Genomic DNA, 15,986 nt, shown 5'->3' on the forward strand with positions numbered 1-15,986 from the left:
GAGAGAGAAGAGAGGAGAGAGAAGAGAGAAGAGAGAAGAGAGAAGAGAGAAGAGAGAAGAGAGAGAAGAGAAGAGAGAGAAGAGAAAAGAGAGAAGAGAGGAGAGGAGAGGAGAGGAGAGGAGAGAAGAGAAGAGAAGAGAAGAGAAGAGAAGAGAAGAGAAGAGAAGAGAAGAGAAGAGAAGAGAAGAGAGAGAAGAGAGAGAAGAGGGGTGCTGGTCTGCAGAGCCCTGACCCCAGAGATGAGCTCCTCAGTCTGTCATTCAGAGTTGATGCCAGGTAGAGTTCCCAGGGTGGAGCTGAGCTTTCTGAAGTACAATCTATTTCGTGCATCCTTCCTATAGCCTATAAGCCTGTCCTTCCTATAAGCCATGTAATTTCCAAGAAAATCACTACTCTCAGTGAGAGGAGAGAAGTATTTAGGGCTTGAACATCTGGCAAGGTCAGAGATATAAGGTGTTTCCTATATTTTTGAGATTTTTCAGGATATGGAGGAGAATCTGTAGCTAGGTGTTCAGTGCTTGCTGGTTTCTGAGTTTGCTGTGAGTTGGAAGAGGGATATAAAGAGCCTGTATTCATTCTTGAAAGAAAAATGGGAGAAACTGAGGTTGGCAGGTGTCAGCAGAGTGAATGCTGTTACAGTTTCTGTCTAGATGTCCCCTCAAAGCCTCATGCAGTCATGGGGGCCAGACTTTTTTGATGGTAGCTGAATCTAGAATTTGTGACTGATTCATAGCGCAATGCTGAGATTATAGATGCTGGGGTTAAGGCTGAGTGATTTCTCAATAACTTCACAGACTGAGTTGGCACCTAATCCCAGCAGTTTGGATAAGATAAAAGGGGCAGAAAAAGGTTTGTTTTACTCATTTTGCTCTTGCTGGTTTTGCTGTCTTTCCCCTCCCCAGCCACCAAGAACTGTTGCCCCTCTGCCGTGTGTCACTCTGTCTTGGAGCCAGACAATTATGGACTGGAACCTCTACAAACTGTGAGCTAAAAAACCTTTTCCTCTTTAACTTTGGGTGTTGCGTATTTTGTCCCAGCAATGAGAGAAAAATAACTAAGCCAAGCAGTAATTTTCTTAAGGGGCAGCCTGTCTTTCCCAATCTCAGAGCCTTACTTTATGGAGGCATCCTATGGCAGGTCTGGGACATTCCATTGTCCTGTATGCAGAAGTCACCCAGAAGAACCAGAGATATCCAGTGACACATCTCATGGTCCTGTTTGGGGTCCCCAGCTTTCTACAAGCAAAGGAGCTAACACCTAGGGTCACCAGCCTCTCCAAGTTTCCTGAGTAGCTCTTTCTTTTCCCTTTTCCTGCATTGAGCTGCCATGTTCTTTGGGGAAGGTAGGGACCTACAGGGACTCCTACATCTTCTGTGGCACAGCAGCTGCGTGCACAGCTGTTATCTCTGCTCTTCTTACCTGCTAGCCAGCCAGAAATCCCACCTCTCTAGCATCTTGTAGCTTCAGTGGACCTCCCAAGGGCTGGCTCGGCCCTTCCAAGGTCAGAGGCAGATTGGGCCTGATTAGTGCCTCAGAGCACCAAGGCTGACTAATCTGATGATCTGACACATTCATTTCCTGAGGGATTCTGCAGATAGCACACCAAAGTCAGGTTAGCAAAAACTGTAAAATCACTCTGCAATAACGGAAATATATTTTTAAAGACCAAACTATTCTTTATGTCTTGGCTTTCTTTTCCAATTTAGGTCTGGCAGATTAAACTGTATTTGTTTTGTGAAGCGCTGCTGAGTTGTAATTTAATTACATATGTGATGATATATAATTATTCATTATGATGCTAAATTGAAGCAATTTAGAAATAACACTGCATGCTGCACAAAGCAATTAATTACGCAAATTTAACTTTTTATTGTAGCTTATCTTGTAAGGGAAAGGACAAGCAGTTAAAACTGTGTGAGTTAATAGAACCTCTGCATTTCCAAGACTTTTGCGTATCTCAGCCCACACTTGGCACCTGTAACTTATTCATTCATTACATGGCAGGGAAGCAGGGAAGGAGAGGAGAAAGCACCTTCAGCAAGTGTGTATGTAAGATTCCTCCCAGCCCGGACACCACCTGACACATTACCTTGCTCCAGTTTCCCACTAGCCAGCCGGCACACGGGCGGAGGTGACATTTCTTCGCAGGGTCGGGCTTCGGGAGGGCCGCACAGTCAGTGTCCACCTGCGTGCTGCACTGCACGCTTCTCCAGTAGGCGCCCAACCCGCACGTGGTGGAGCACTGCAGACATGAGGAGAGAAGACAGCGGCTGAGCGCAGCTTTCATCACCAGGACCCGGGGGGAAGGGGCTGTCTCTGCCCGCTGCTAAGACAGCCTGCAAAGTGTGCGAGTGAGATTAGTGCTGCGGCCCACACCCACACAAATTAATCTAAGTCTCTGGGTGTGAGGCCTAGGGACCAGTATCAAAACATGTTTCCCCAGCTGTCTTTAGGAAGTGGTAGAGTTGAGAATCCGTGACTTATATGTAGGAGAAAAATCTAGTGCAAATAAAAATATGTTTGCCTATAGAATTTCTCTTGGCATGAAGACCTCGGAGGTGGCAGACCCATCGCTATGTTTCATACCAATGCTGCTCAGAATGGATGTGAGATCCCAGCAGCTGCTTCTTTCCTCATAGCCATCTAGTCCTGCAATGGTGCCATCTCACTGAACCCTTTCTGTGTGGGGTAGACTGGTGTCATGCAATGTAGATAAAGGGAATAAGCTCAGAGAGTTGGCTTGCCCAAGCAGTAAGATGCATTTCTGCCCCCCACTAATTTCATATGATGTCCCTTACAGCGGTGCTCCTTAATCTCTACTGCCAATAAGAAACACCCAAGGTCTTGCCAAATGCGGATTCTGATACCGCAGATCTGTAGTGGGGCTGACATTTTGCATTTCAAACAAGACCACAGGGCTGGGAATTTAGCTCAGTGGCACAGCGCATGCCTGGCAAGCACAAGGTTGTGAGTTCAGTTCCTGGTACCAGAAGCAAACAAACAAACAAACAAGACCACAGGTGATGTCATTGCGTTTGGCCCTCAGACCATGCCTGGACTTGGAAAGATGTTACAGAGAGATATTTTCACTGCTTGATCCATGGTAGTGACTAAATCGGTCATCTTTTGCCAATATGTATAGCCCATTTCTTTCAGGGTGTTTTCATTTATTTATAAACCTTAAATATTCCAAGTTTAGCTTAGGGTCACCTTGAAGATTATGCAAAATTTTGCTCATAATTTCTTCCATTGTAACTGCCTTATTCTTTTTTTTTGGTACTGGGAATCAAACTCAGGACCTTGCACTTGCCAGGCAGGCACGTATGCTGCTGAGCTATATCCCTGGCTATTTTGTAGGGTTGATTTTCCTTACTTCCTTTCTTCTACTTATCTTCAGAAGAGGTGTTGTCTAAGCACACATGAAACATAAGGTTACTTTTAAAAGATGTTGAAGAAGTTCCACTCTGAATGTTTCTTTTGATGAGTTATCTAAACCAACACAAGCCTTATGTTTCTTTTGCTGCATCTTCATCCACCATATAATTTTTGTTACATTTAGTGCAAATTCTTACTATATATATATATATATATATATATATATCACATAATAGAGTCCTTAGAAGCAGAAATTGTGGCATCATAGAAAGGAAAAAGTAGAAATAGCCTATGCCATCATCTTACCCAAAGACTTATTTATATAGAGGCGGTCTTGTCTCTTCCTTAAAATTCTTTAGAATTTGATTTGTGTCTTTCATAAGCTCCTTTCCTTCTCCTTTGTACCACATCCATGTAGTGGAGCTGATAACCACTGAAGTGCATCAACACAGAGTGCACCAGTGGTCCCGCTCTCCATGCTCCCTTTCATTGATGCCCTTTGCAAAAGGACTTCATTGCTTCTCTCATGAAGAGATGAAGTCTATTTCCTCAGCTCTTGAGCTAAGGCTGTTCTTTGTTTTGGCTGACAGGATGCAGTGCATGATGTGCTAGTTCCCAAAAGGTCTTACTTTTTGTCCTAGCCCTTCAATCCCTGCTTTACCATGAGATTAAACCTGGGCTACCTGCTGCTGGGGGGTGAGAGTTGATGTGAAACAGACCCAGGTAACCCAGCCCAGGCCAGCCCAGACCAGCCAGCTTTCCGCTGACACTGCAGCAGGTGCCTGACAAGCCAGGCTGAGATCAGTAAAATCTTTCAGTTGAAGGTACAATTACAGTTCTGCAGTTGCTAACAGTGTGATCTTTCACAGTTTCCCAACTCTCTGAAGCCTGTAAAACTGATGGTAATGCTAGGACCTCCCTCCTTCAGTGGGTTGTCGTAAGGACGAAAGAAGACTTCCAAGTGCGATGCTGCACATATAGTCAGTGCTCTATCTCTTAAATGCCACACAACTGTGAGCACAGTACCACAAGCCCCACTGTCCAGATACTCGGGATCAACAGAGTGCAAGAGCCACACTGAAGGTCATACAGACAGAATACTGTTAGTTGCATATTATGATGTAGAGGGAAAATATGACATTTGGCCAGATCCAGAAAAATTGTTGAGAGCAAATTTTCAGGCCAATAATGGTCTTGTTAAATCTCAAGTGATGGCTGCAGTTGTTTATACCATGTTTATATTACAAATACACGCACACTGTCAATGAGACTCCATCTAGTACTACTCATGAACAGAAATTTGTTTCATTCTTTTGATAGTTTCTATTTAGGCAAGAAACAGTCCAAAGGCAAACTGAAAAGTGGAAGCTTGTGGAACATAGTAAAAGTAAAAGTGGGATTCTGTCAATTAGAGTTTTATTTCTTAAATTAGTTTCAGCAAATTGGGAGTGGGAGAAGGGATAAGAAACGAGAACCCTAGAGAGGCTGAAGAACAGCTTTATTTTATACATCCTTGTCACAGTTAATTTCTTTAGAGCAAAGTATTGACCAGGTCAAGGAGCAGGTGCTGGGGGTTCAGAGGTGGAACTGATGCTTAGGTCACATCAGCATCCTGTGAAGGCTGCTCTGAAAGGCTGTGGAAAATCATGCTGTCACTTCCATTCCTCAGGACTGTACAGCCTGTGTCTCACTGACTGGCCCAAGGGATCTGACTGAATGACGATGCAGCAATTCAAGGAGAGGTGCATTCCTATCGAAATAAAAGCCCTACCCACACACACTGCATGGCACCTAAGTTTTCTGTTTTGTACCTTCCATATGTCTGACACTCTTTGAGTACCTTAGAAACAGTTGTTCCTGTTAGCTTATAATCTTACAAGTCAGGAATTATCATCATCCTCATTTTACAGATGAGGAAACTGAGAAAGAATAAGGGCATACTGTTAGCAAGGGAGTCAAGATTCAAATCCAAAAAGTTCAGTTTCAAGCTGTATGCCTCTCTATAGTGTTAACTTAGTTGTTACACCAATTATTTAATTTTTGAAATGATAATTAGTAAAAGAAGTATGTGATATATAAGGGGAGTCTTAGACAGTCTTGCAAAACAGGACAGAAAGTGGGAGTATGTCTAAGAAAGATTCCAGCCAACGCCTAGTGAACTTTAGATATGCCTTCCTGGCTTAGCAATCAAACAGCTTAATGGAAGAGAAATCTCAAAACTTGATTCTGAAGAATAGGTAGGATTTGAAAGGATAAAGGAGGAGAGGAAATCTCAAGCAGAGGAAACAGCATGAATAACACACTGGATGGGGAGAGGGTTAAAGGAAATTGAGCAATTTAGATTTATTGAAGCACAAGGTGGATGATGCAGAGTTGGAGGTAGTAAGGTTTGAGAGCCAGATGTAAGGTTGTGAAGGCCATTGGATGCTAAGCTAGAGTGGATTTTGTCTTATCTTGTATCTAATGAGGAAGCATGCAGGCTTGTCCAACCTGGGGCCTATGGGGTAGATATGCCTGATTTGCCTGGGCTGCACTGAGTGAAGAGGAATTGTACTGGCCTGAACATAAAATAAATGGTATAGTTAATGTACAAAAGTAACAAAATGTTTAAAAATAATTTTATTATAACATAGCTGTGTCCAACCCATGGGCCACATGTTGGACCTGCCTGTAAGCAGAACTCTAGAATGATTGGAACATTCTGTTTGGAAGGCAGACTTGGCAGTCTCACATCTTTTACAGTCACGTGTGGAAGACTTGAGAAGGGAGAAAATGGAGTGTACAGATGAGGGAGGCAGGAGGGGCAGTTATCCTAGATGAAAGTAGGAACCAGGGGTGCTGCATTCTCAGTGCCTGGGGTACTGATGGTGCCTTAGACTGTACAATTCTTCCTTGTAAGAGACTTCCCTTTAACATTCTTGGTTCTCAGACTTTGGATGCTGGTTTCAGCCTCCTTTCCTGAGAAACGCATCCCTATTTACTTCTAAATCCTTCTGACCATCAAATGGGAAAACATTGGGCCTTAAACTAACAGGAAGTCAAGGAGATGACAGAGAGGATGAGGTGACACTGTCATGGAAGACTATTAGTAGTTTAATTTTAAATGGGACAGAGAAGATTGATATCAGTGTTGACTCTGGAGTTTCTAAGATGTGGGTCACTGAGAGCAAGCAGCCCATTATAAAGAAACCCTAAATAAATAGTTTCAAGAACAGGCAGGGCCAAAAATGAGGAGTGAGAATCTCAAAACCCAAAGCTTCCATTCTTGGCCCTGATTCACCCTGGCAATTCTATTTTAAAACTTTTTACCTCAAAAGAAACATGTATGAAGGCAGCAGGCACCAAGCACAGTCATGAAGGCAACGCTCACCTAATGTTGAACTCCAGTTCTTGATATCTCTGTAACTCTGGAAAACTATGCAGTGGGCTAATTCCTTCTGTGTTTTTTTTTTTTTTTTTGAGAAAACTGCTTGGCATTAACAGCCATTAGTGGCTCTACCACTGTTGCCAACATTCTGCTTAGCTATGATGGATTAAGACTATTTCTGTCAAAGTCAAATGATGACATTTGAGACAAAATTAATTATCTGTATGTTGATTTACTAGAGTCAAACTATATTAACCTTTGAGCTAAAATATCATGGTGGTTGATGTGCACTTTTTTGTGGTTGGTTTACTTTGGATGTAGTAATTTTCATGGAATCAGTTAACATTTGTCAATTAACATGTATTAAATATCCTCAGAACAAAAATCATTATGACATATTTAAATTGAGTAGTTCTACAACTGGCCTGAGATTTGAAGATGAATGAAAAGATGAGAGGATAAGAAAGAAAACTAATTTCTGGATCATCCCACAGCTACTTAAAAAAATCTTGTATTAACTTGTGGAGCAAGAAAGGTCTCTCCAATTTTATTTTATTTTATTTTATTTTTTTATTTTTTTATTTTTTTGGTTTTTCTCCGGTACCGGGAACCGAACTCATGACCTTGCGCTTGCCAGGCAGGCGCTTTGCCGCTGAGCTAAATCCCCAGCCCCTCTCCAATTTTATTAAAAGTCCTAATATAGGGCCCAATCTGATGACTGTCATAGATTCCTAAAAGCTCCCAATTTTAATTGCAATTTACTGTTTCCCTGGATCTCAGCTGAAATTGTTCTCCCCAAAGTCTCCTGTGACTTGCAGATGATCAAATCCAGTAAGTCCACTGCTACCCCTTTTGCTCCTAGACATCACCCACATCCTATTTCTTTGTGTATATCTTAAAACATTGGACGATTCTTTATTACTCTTTCTTGTGGGATATTTTTGTCAGTCAGCTCTTAAGTTATTGGTGTTTTCCCGAGTCCATCCCTAGCCCACTGCTCTTTGTAGCCTATAGTTTTGTTATTTGGTAAGCTCACTTACTTTCAAGTTTCTAACTTCCACTCACTGCGCACAGCTACCATATTTTATCTATGGTTCTTGCCACTCTCCAGAACCTCAGATTGATACACATAGACCTCTGCTAGTGATCACTTGGATGTGCCAGAGATCCTGCCAATGAAACCCAATCAGTCTACAAAGGTCACTTACCATCTAAACTGCTTTGACTGCAGGAAGACAGAAAGCCTGTGTATATGCCCTTTAGGGAAACAGCATGTTTTTGAAGGAAAGATACATTTTGAGAGGGCTATTTGAAAAGATATCATTCCAAAAAACTGCCCACAGATCAATGTTATTTCAAAATATCTAGCTCTGGACTGAACCCACTGTGTGGGTATCATAGAGACCATTTGTCCACGTGACCTCACAAGTGATCATGATTGTCCTCAGTGTTATTATAAAATATTTGCTTATGAACTACGTGATTTTCTCATTTTCTCACCCATGTCCACCACATAATTGGCACTGTTTTTATAGGTAATAGGTCTAAAGAAGAAACAAAGAGATAGAGAATGGTGATGTTTCCTGGTTTGCAAAGCCAGTAATCCTGGGTTCGGATGTCTGTCTCTCTAAGTTCAAATCCCTGCTCCATCACTCATGGTGCACATGATTCAGGCTACTTATCTTCTTTCAGACTCAGTTTATTTACCTTGAAGTACAGGGAAAATATTGCCAATCTCTCACAGTTGTGGTAAGGTTTAAATGAGTGATGTCATGCTAGTTAACATAAAATCATGCTTATAAAGCGTGCTCCATGTTTTATAAATGTCCAGTGTCAACATCTTCCTATTGCTGAAAACCTTTTAGAACTGATTAGGAAAGAAATATGACTAAAATGCCTGGATCTCAAGAGTCATTTATTTCTTTTCAGCAAATTAATTACCATAGCATGGAAATCTTGTTTATCCCTGAAGCTAGGTTCTTGTGAATAGAGATAATAAGATTGTTTACTCATGTAGAAAATGTGATAACTCACTTTAGAAATAAAACATCAATCAATGGGTAAACATTGTTCAAATATAAATATTTATGGTATTTGGTGCAAAACATTTGGGGGTTTGAATTTACCTATTTATAATTAGAATAATCAATTCTATGACCAGCAAAGCTGATTAAGTTATGCAAAATATTCTGCACATTGTCAGCTGATGCTGCAATTTACTAGACAGAGAGAACAATATTAAACTGCTCATGATCCAACTGAAAAGTGTGCCCTTAGAGGAGTTACTTAACCATTAAATATCTTAGTTTCCCTATTTGCAAATTAGTATAAATAAGACATTACTTACTCTCTAGGATTTCAAAAAGAAAAATGTGAGACTACATGCAAAAATAGTTTAGAAATTAACATGCTTTTTACATTGTTATTTTTATATTAACTGCTAATATTTCATGTCTCTTTAGCTGGGGAAATGAGACACAAATTGTTATAAAAATGCTGAATGATTTCACCATGTGATTACTTTGCCACAAAGTCCTCTTTTGAGTTGTCACATTATTTTATCAAGTTCATAATATGCATTGGGAATTCACATAGGTGAGAAATGATTTTGGTGTTTCAAAGGATGTCATTAGTTCTAGAAATGGAAAAAATATCTATCCAATTTTCTGAAACCCAAAAATGGGGGCCAACAGTTTGTCACGTATTTGTTTTCTTCCTTCCTATTATTTCAATACTGAAAGTGATTTTTTAAAATGCAAATATTCAGACAAAAGAGAAAGCTATCATTGATAGAGTGAACTTTAGAAGTCTTTTAAAGTGAGTATACTTGTGGTTACTTCACTGTTCTTGGTTTTCGTTTTTCCCCAGTATTGCGGATTGAACACAGGGCTTCCCACATGCTAGGCAAACAATTTACCACAGGACTATACCCCCAATCTTATTGCACAGGTTTTAAACCAGGTCTCATTAGTTTTTTGATTAAAATGTGAAGTCAGACACTTTTAGCTGTGCTGCATCCTAGGATCACTGTAGTTTTATAGCCCCAAGGAGCAGTAGAGATGATCTGCACTAGCCCTATCATTCTCTTCTACACTGGCCTTCTCATTTTGCAGATAAAAAGCAAGTTCAGAAAGATGACTGAATTCTCCATAATCACACAGTTGACTGACCCAGGCCTCCTGACTTAATCCAGACTTTTTAAAGTGCATCTCACCGTATATGTTCTTTTCCCCTTATTATATGTGCTCTTTTTTCTCTTTCATTAGAGGTGTTAGGATGTACCTGATCACTTCACTTTTTCCACATTAGGCTGCACTTTGATGAGAGTTTACTTTAGAGTTTGCACAAGCATACAACATTTCTGGAGTTTTCTATGTAGAATCCAGCCTGGCATAGGAAATCAGACCTCTTACCTCACTCCAGTTTCCAACGATCCAGTATGCAGGGCTGTGGTCCTCAGCAAGCTGCTTGTAATTGGAGGCATTCAGCAAAAAGCCTTCAGCAATCAGACTAGTTGCATCTTCCTCAGTCAGAACTGGTCCAGAGCCTTGTGTTCGATTCATGTTTGGAAGTTCTAGGTGGTTATGATTTACTGACTTTTCTGAGGGTGTTGGCTGGTGCTCTTCTTCAACAGGGAATGGAGTGTTACTTGGCTTTTCAGTAATCATTCCCTCAGTCCTGGGTGTCCCATCTGTAAAGGTACTGGGTCTTTGACCAGGTAGTGACCCTTCCATCGCTGTGCTGAAGGGATACCACAATGGCCCATCACCATCAGGAGGTGTTGGTGGAGGTCCAAGTGGGCTTTCTGTACTTCTTTCCATCGGATCATCATTTCCAGGTAGTCTGATCTTGGTCCATATTACAGAATTGCTTTCCTCTTTGTTCTCAGCCTTTTCACTGCCTTCCCCTGAGCCACTGTGAATCTCCATTTCTGGATCTTTTGTCAAGGTGTTGTAGAATGGAGTTATCTGCCAAGTCCCAGGACTGCTGGAAGATGACAAGTCAAGACCACTTGTTGTAGCTACTATGTCTCCATCTGAGGTAGGACTGGTATCTGAATTAGCACCATTTTCATCATTGGCCTGGATATCCAAAGCCCAGGAAGTGAGGATGGGCTGAGAAGTGCTTCCAGTAGGAATGAGATAGTGGGAGTCCAGTTCCGTATGGCTTGAACTATTTTGCCACCATTCTCCACCCAAGTCTCCCTCTGTGGAAGCTGTGGTGGGACTGGGGCTGCTGACTGCCTGAGTGCTTGTGCTCAGAGTCTCAGGCACTGTGGGTGTGGCCAGCAGTGTGGGCTGGGATGAAGGGGTGGGGCTTAAGGGGTCTTGCTCAGATGTTGGTAGATTTTTCCCACTGGGAATTGTGGCTTTGTTGGGTTTCAGAACTCGCCGACTTGATGGGCATTGCTGAAGGCCGCACAGAGCTCTGCTATTTGGTTTCTTTGTCTTGTCACATGGTTCACCTTGGTTCTTGGCACAAGTGACACTGCGAATCCTCACTCCACCACCACAGGAAACAGAGCACTGGGAAAGAAAGACAGCTGTTAGTCTAGCAGGAAAAACTGTTTTCATTCTCCTGGCTGGGTTTTTAGCTCATTAAGACAGGCCCAGTGGCAGCTAGACATACAGCTCACATTGTCTTCTATCTCTACATCTAGTTTCGGTGCTCTTTTAATTTTCCATGAAAATATGTATCTCTAAGAGACAAAGTGGGGCTCAGGACTACCCAGTTATTCTTCCCAAGCTGAAAACATAAACCATGATGTAGTCAAGCTGAAGTCTTTTTGCTTTGAACATTGGATAGTAGGATCCAACAGGAGTGCAATGATTTAAACAAATCACCCAATTTCTTTAGCAATAGTGAGTAACATTGTCTCTTTTCTAAGGTTGTGGTATTATTAAATTAACATGAAATGTTTACATAGTCTCAGGAATCTATTAAGTTAGTTATACTGAATCTCATTCTACTTAGAAAATATTATAATTAATGTACTTTCTCTTGAGTATTATAATCACTTGCCTATGCCACTCAGAATGAGATTAAAAGCTCGGCAATCACCATACTCACATATATTCATGGTTCCAAGACCTTTTCTGAAAATTAGAGATGAATGGTTAATCAAATGTGGGTCACCCAAAAAGTTAGGTCAGCCCCTTAGCATGGTGCTAATATACGCATCGTGGTAGTGGCATGTCACCCTCTTTTCCCTCCACAGTAGACCATCGCCCAGCACAGGCAGCTAGACTTCTTTGGGGGAATCCTGACAGGATTACTTCTTCCTTCCTCAGAATTCATAACAGAAAGTGTTCATTTCATTGTCCAGCAGCTGCAAGTCATATGTAGTTGCCGCATAGTTTAAATGTTTTGAATAACCCATACTTTTATCACACTGGTGTATTTTTAGCTTTCATTTTCAATGACATTTTATATCAACCATTAAAGACCTGCCACTTGAACATGAATCCAGCACTGGCTGTTTTACATTTTTCTGTCTTGAATGTCTGACCTCAAGACAGGTTTCTTAAGGATGAAACTGCATAATACTCAGTGGATTCCCAGGGGTTTCAAGTCATTTCTCTGTGTAATGATTGCATTCGCTCTGTGGGATTTATGAGGCAGTAATTATTATTCTATCTTCTAAACAGAAGAGCCCAAGGCCTAGGAACTTGGATGAAAGGCTGAAAGTCACTCTCAGAGTAAGAATCAGATTTACTCCACATAATAAACCTTCCCTGCTAGCAATATGATACTCTGTGCAAGTAGCTATCAAGGAATCTCCTTGTTCATTTGACCAAACATTTTATTTCTTCTTCTTCTTTTTTTGTGTTACTGGGATTGAACTTAGGGTCTTTGCATGGAGCATCCTAGGCCCTTTTTTACTTTTTAAAATTTTGAGGCAAGGGCTTTCAAAGTCAGTAAGTTGCCCAGGCGAGGCTTGAATTTGCTATCCTCTTACCTCAGCATCTTAGGGTGTTGGGATAAAAGCCACACACCACTAAACCCAGATTTCTCAGGACAGTTCTTAAGACACGTATTTATACGTACTTATTAAGTGATCATTTTACCTGCTAACAACCAGGAATGGGAAAATTCTTATCCATGAACATACATATTTTTTTAGCTTAAATTCTTCACCTTCTCAAGACCTACTTTCAATTTCCTCTGTGTAAGAAAATAATATTGATGTAGAATACTTTCTCTTTATTTTGTTTCATCAAGCAAAATCACTCACTGTGTATAATAACTCTGTGAAATCAGCTCCATTGAGAGGCAAAAGATGCCTGCGAGCACAGGGGAAGGTACAGCCAAGAGAACGACCAGCTGCAGACTGAACTCAAGCAGCAAAGCCATGACTAAGACGTCAACAAAACACTTAAACAGCTTGTTCTAAGGCTGACCTTCCAAACTCGGTTTGCAATGATAATAGTACTAATTTTTGGTGGGAAACACTACATGTACCAGGAAATGCAGACTTACTTGCTGCCAAGTAACTGTTTTGGAGAGCAGTAGTGAGGAAATAATGTTTCCCACACTTTCCACAGCTCATGTGAAGCCTGGAAAGGGTAGGGTGGAGGTGTTAATCTTCCTGGTTTCTCATGAGATTTCTGTTCTTCTTGTGTATTAAGATACTTCCTGCTCTATGCAGTTTAGTCATTCTGTCTCTCTCTGCTTGCTACACTCTAACCTGAACCTCTCAGATTCTCAAATATGTTTGTAAATATTTGTCAGTCCAACCAAATAATCCTCCATGCATGTCTGAACACATTTCCATGCTGCTTGCCTCAGGCAGGCTCAGTTGAAAGTTGAATCGTAAAGAGCCCCTGAGCCATGCCAAAGGGTCTTAAGCACCAGGCGGCCTCCCTTGCACTTTTTCTTTCCAAGAAGTATTAAAATAGATGGCAACATGGTAGGACATTCTTCATTTTTTTTTCATTTACTCTTCTCTCTCTCTTTTCTTGGTGTATTTATTTATATTTTACTTTTTAAAGAGAATAAAAAATAATTTGAAAAACGTTAAAAACAATACAGAATTTCATTAAACAAGATGATAGGAATTCAACAATGGTTGTTGTATTGCATTTCATTGTCTGCAAATTAGCTGTAAGCACATCTTAGTTTATTTTGACTTGAAATATTTCTAATGCCCTTGGGGATGTGAGAATTCACAATTCAACCTTACAAAATTTTTTAAAAATGAATAAGTTTATGAGTATTTTCCCTTCACTCCTGTATTGAACTACAGTATATAGGGGAAGAGCTGAACTATAAAACCCGTGATAAATAACTTAAATTCCTCAGTCTGCCATTGTTATTAACTCTGTATGATTCAGTGATGAAGGATCAACTTCCATGTCTAGAAATTAAGAGAAATTATTACCCAGCTTTCAAGGCTGCAATGAGGGTTATGGAAGACAATAATCACAAACAGTGCATGCTAAATACAGGACAGTCATTGGATGCTATTATAATCACTGTTATGACAATAACACTGAAGATGCTCATAGCAACTGTAACAAAAGGATAATTTCTACTGTCCCTGAGAACCATCTCAACAGGAGAGCTGAGGATGAAGTGTATGTGGCAGGGCACAGGTCTGGAAGATACTGTGGAAGCCCACGAACTCTCTGGTTTACTGCGTAATTTGTAGAGATTCGGATTGACAAGGGTTAATGGATGGGTATGGGGTCGTTTAATACAGATTGCAAGAACTGGGCAATAATAGCTATGCAGCAGATTTTCTTTTAGTTAAAATACATTAAATTTGATACTTTAAAACAAAAGATTATTCTTGAACAGGAGTTCCAAAGTGTAGTGCAAGGAATAAATTTGGCTTATCAATATATATTCTTTGGCCTCTTCAGTCTTAAAACAATAAACAAGAAAAGTGGAACTACTGAGTTACTGGCTGGAATGTTAAAAATTAGTAATTTCATGTTAACAAAATTCCAGATTCATAGCTTCTCTTGAAAAAGCAAATGTTCTGCATCTATTGGCTTTGTTCCCAGATGGCAACTCAAGACTTCATTAATGGAGTCCTAGAGTCTGAGAGGAGTCTCTGTTCTCCAGCACCTTTCCTTCCATCCACCTTTTTTCTTTTCCTTGCAAAGCAGACACTGCCTCTCCTAAACAGCCTGGGGATGCCATGTCTTGGCACTGGGACATGTGTCCACCAGCATGGTGCTATCCACCAAGGAAATGGGACCTAAATACTAAGCTGTCTTTTCTCAGTGGCCAGAACAAGTAGAACTGCTTTGTAATCAGCCCCGTGCTTCTTTCAGTACATCTTCTCTGTGTTTATCTCCTTAGGAGCTGTCAAGCCCTTCAGATGGGATAAACGCAGTACACAACACCACACTTAGAACTCCCTTACCTTGTAATTTTAAATCCTGTACTGGGCAAGCAGCTTGTCCTTTCTGGGAGTTACCTTGCCCTCCCTGGCCACTACTTCTGGATGAGGGCCTCCAGGGCAGCCCACTGGGAAAGAGGTCAGCCGCTAAATTGGTCAACTCCACCTACCTCAGGAGCACTGCGGAGAGGGTGGGGCTCACAACTGGCCTCGAGCTGGGGTGAGGAGAGAGTCTACTCAAAATCCTAGTGGGAGTTTTTCAGAAGATTTAGGCTAAAGGGCTGAGTACAGAAACCGTTAATTTAATAGATAGTCTTAGGAATTTATATATGAAGGATTGGACTTCATACTAAAACTCAGTTTGAAAGTAAGCTAAAACACTTAGATACCTCAGGTAGGCTGAATTGTCCCTCTACACACAATAGAGCTGTGTCAAAGTCCCAGTGCCCGTTATCTCAGAGTGTGACTGTCTTTGGACACAGGATCTTTACAGAGGGAATCAAGTCAAAATTCAATCACTAGCACAGGCCCTGATCCAATATGACTAGCGTTCCTATAAAAAGGAGAAATTTGGACTCAGAAAACACCATGGGCAGATGAAGATGGGGACTGTGGTGATGCCTTTATAAGCCAAGGAATACCAAAGATGACCTGAAAACCACCAGCTCTGAAATGATTATCCCCACCCTGCTGACACCTTGATGTTGGATTTCTAGCTTCTCAAAATGTGAGACAAGAAATTTCTATTTACGTCACCTAGTTTGTGGTGCTTTTTCAGGGTAGCCCTAGAAAACTAATTCAGTGTCCTCAACAACTAAAAATATCAGATATAATGAAGAGAATCAACATGGCACCCAAATGGCCTCCTCCGAGTGGCTGTTACAAACAAGAGT

At 41.0% G+C, this 15,986-nt stretch overlaps 1 protein-coding gene across 1 annotated transcript in view; it reads right to left on the minus strand.

Annotated features, from left to right (window-relative positions):
- Adamts12 (ADAM metallopeptidase with thrombospondin type 1 motif, 12) overlaps window positions 1-15,986 on the minus strand; it is a 325,593-nt gene that overhangs the window by 27,827 nt on the left and 281,780 nt on the right. The window contains exons 19-20 of the mRNA XM_005386164.2: window positions 10,157-11,269; window positions 2,091-2,243 (exon numbers count right to left, since the gene is read on the minus strand). Coding sequence (XP_005386221.1) covers window positions 2,091-2,243; window positions 10,157-11,269 — 1,266 coding nt within the window. The remainder of the gene's footprint in view (window positions 1-2,090; window positions 2,244-10,156; window positions 11,270-15,986) is intronic.

Source organism: Chinchilla lanigera, unplaced genomic scaffold (genome assembly GCF_000276665.1).
Source record: "Chinchilla lanigera isolate Chin_1 unplaced genomic scaffold, ChiLan1.0 scaffold00025, whole genome shotgun sequence".
Classification (NCBI taxonomy): domain Eukaryota; kingdom Metazoa; phylum Chordata; class Mammalia; order Rodentia; family Chinchillidae; genus Chinchilla; species Chinchilla lanigera.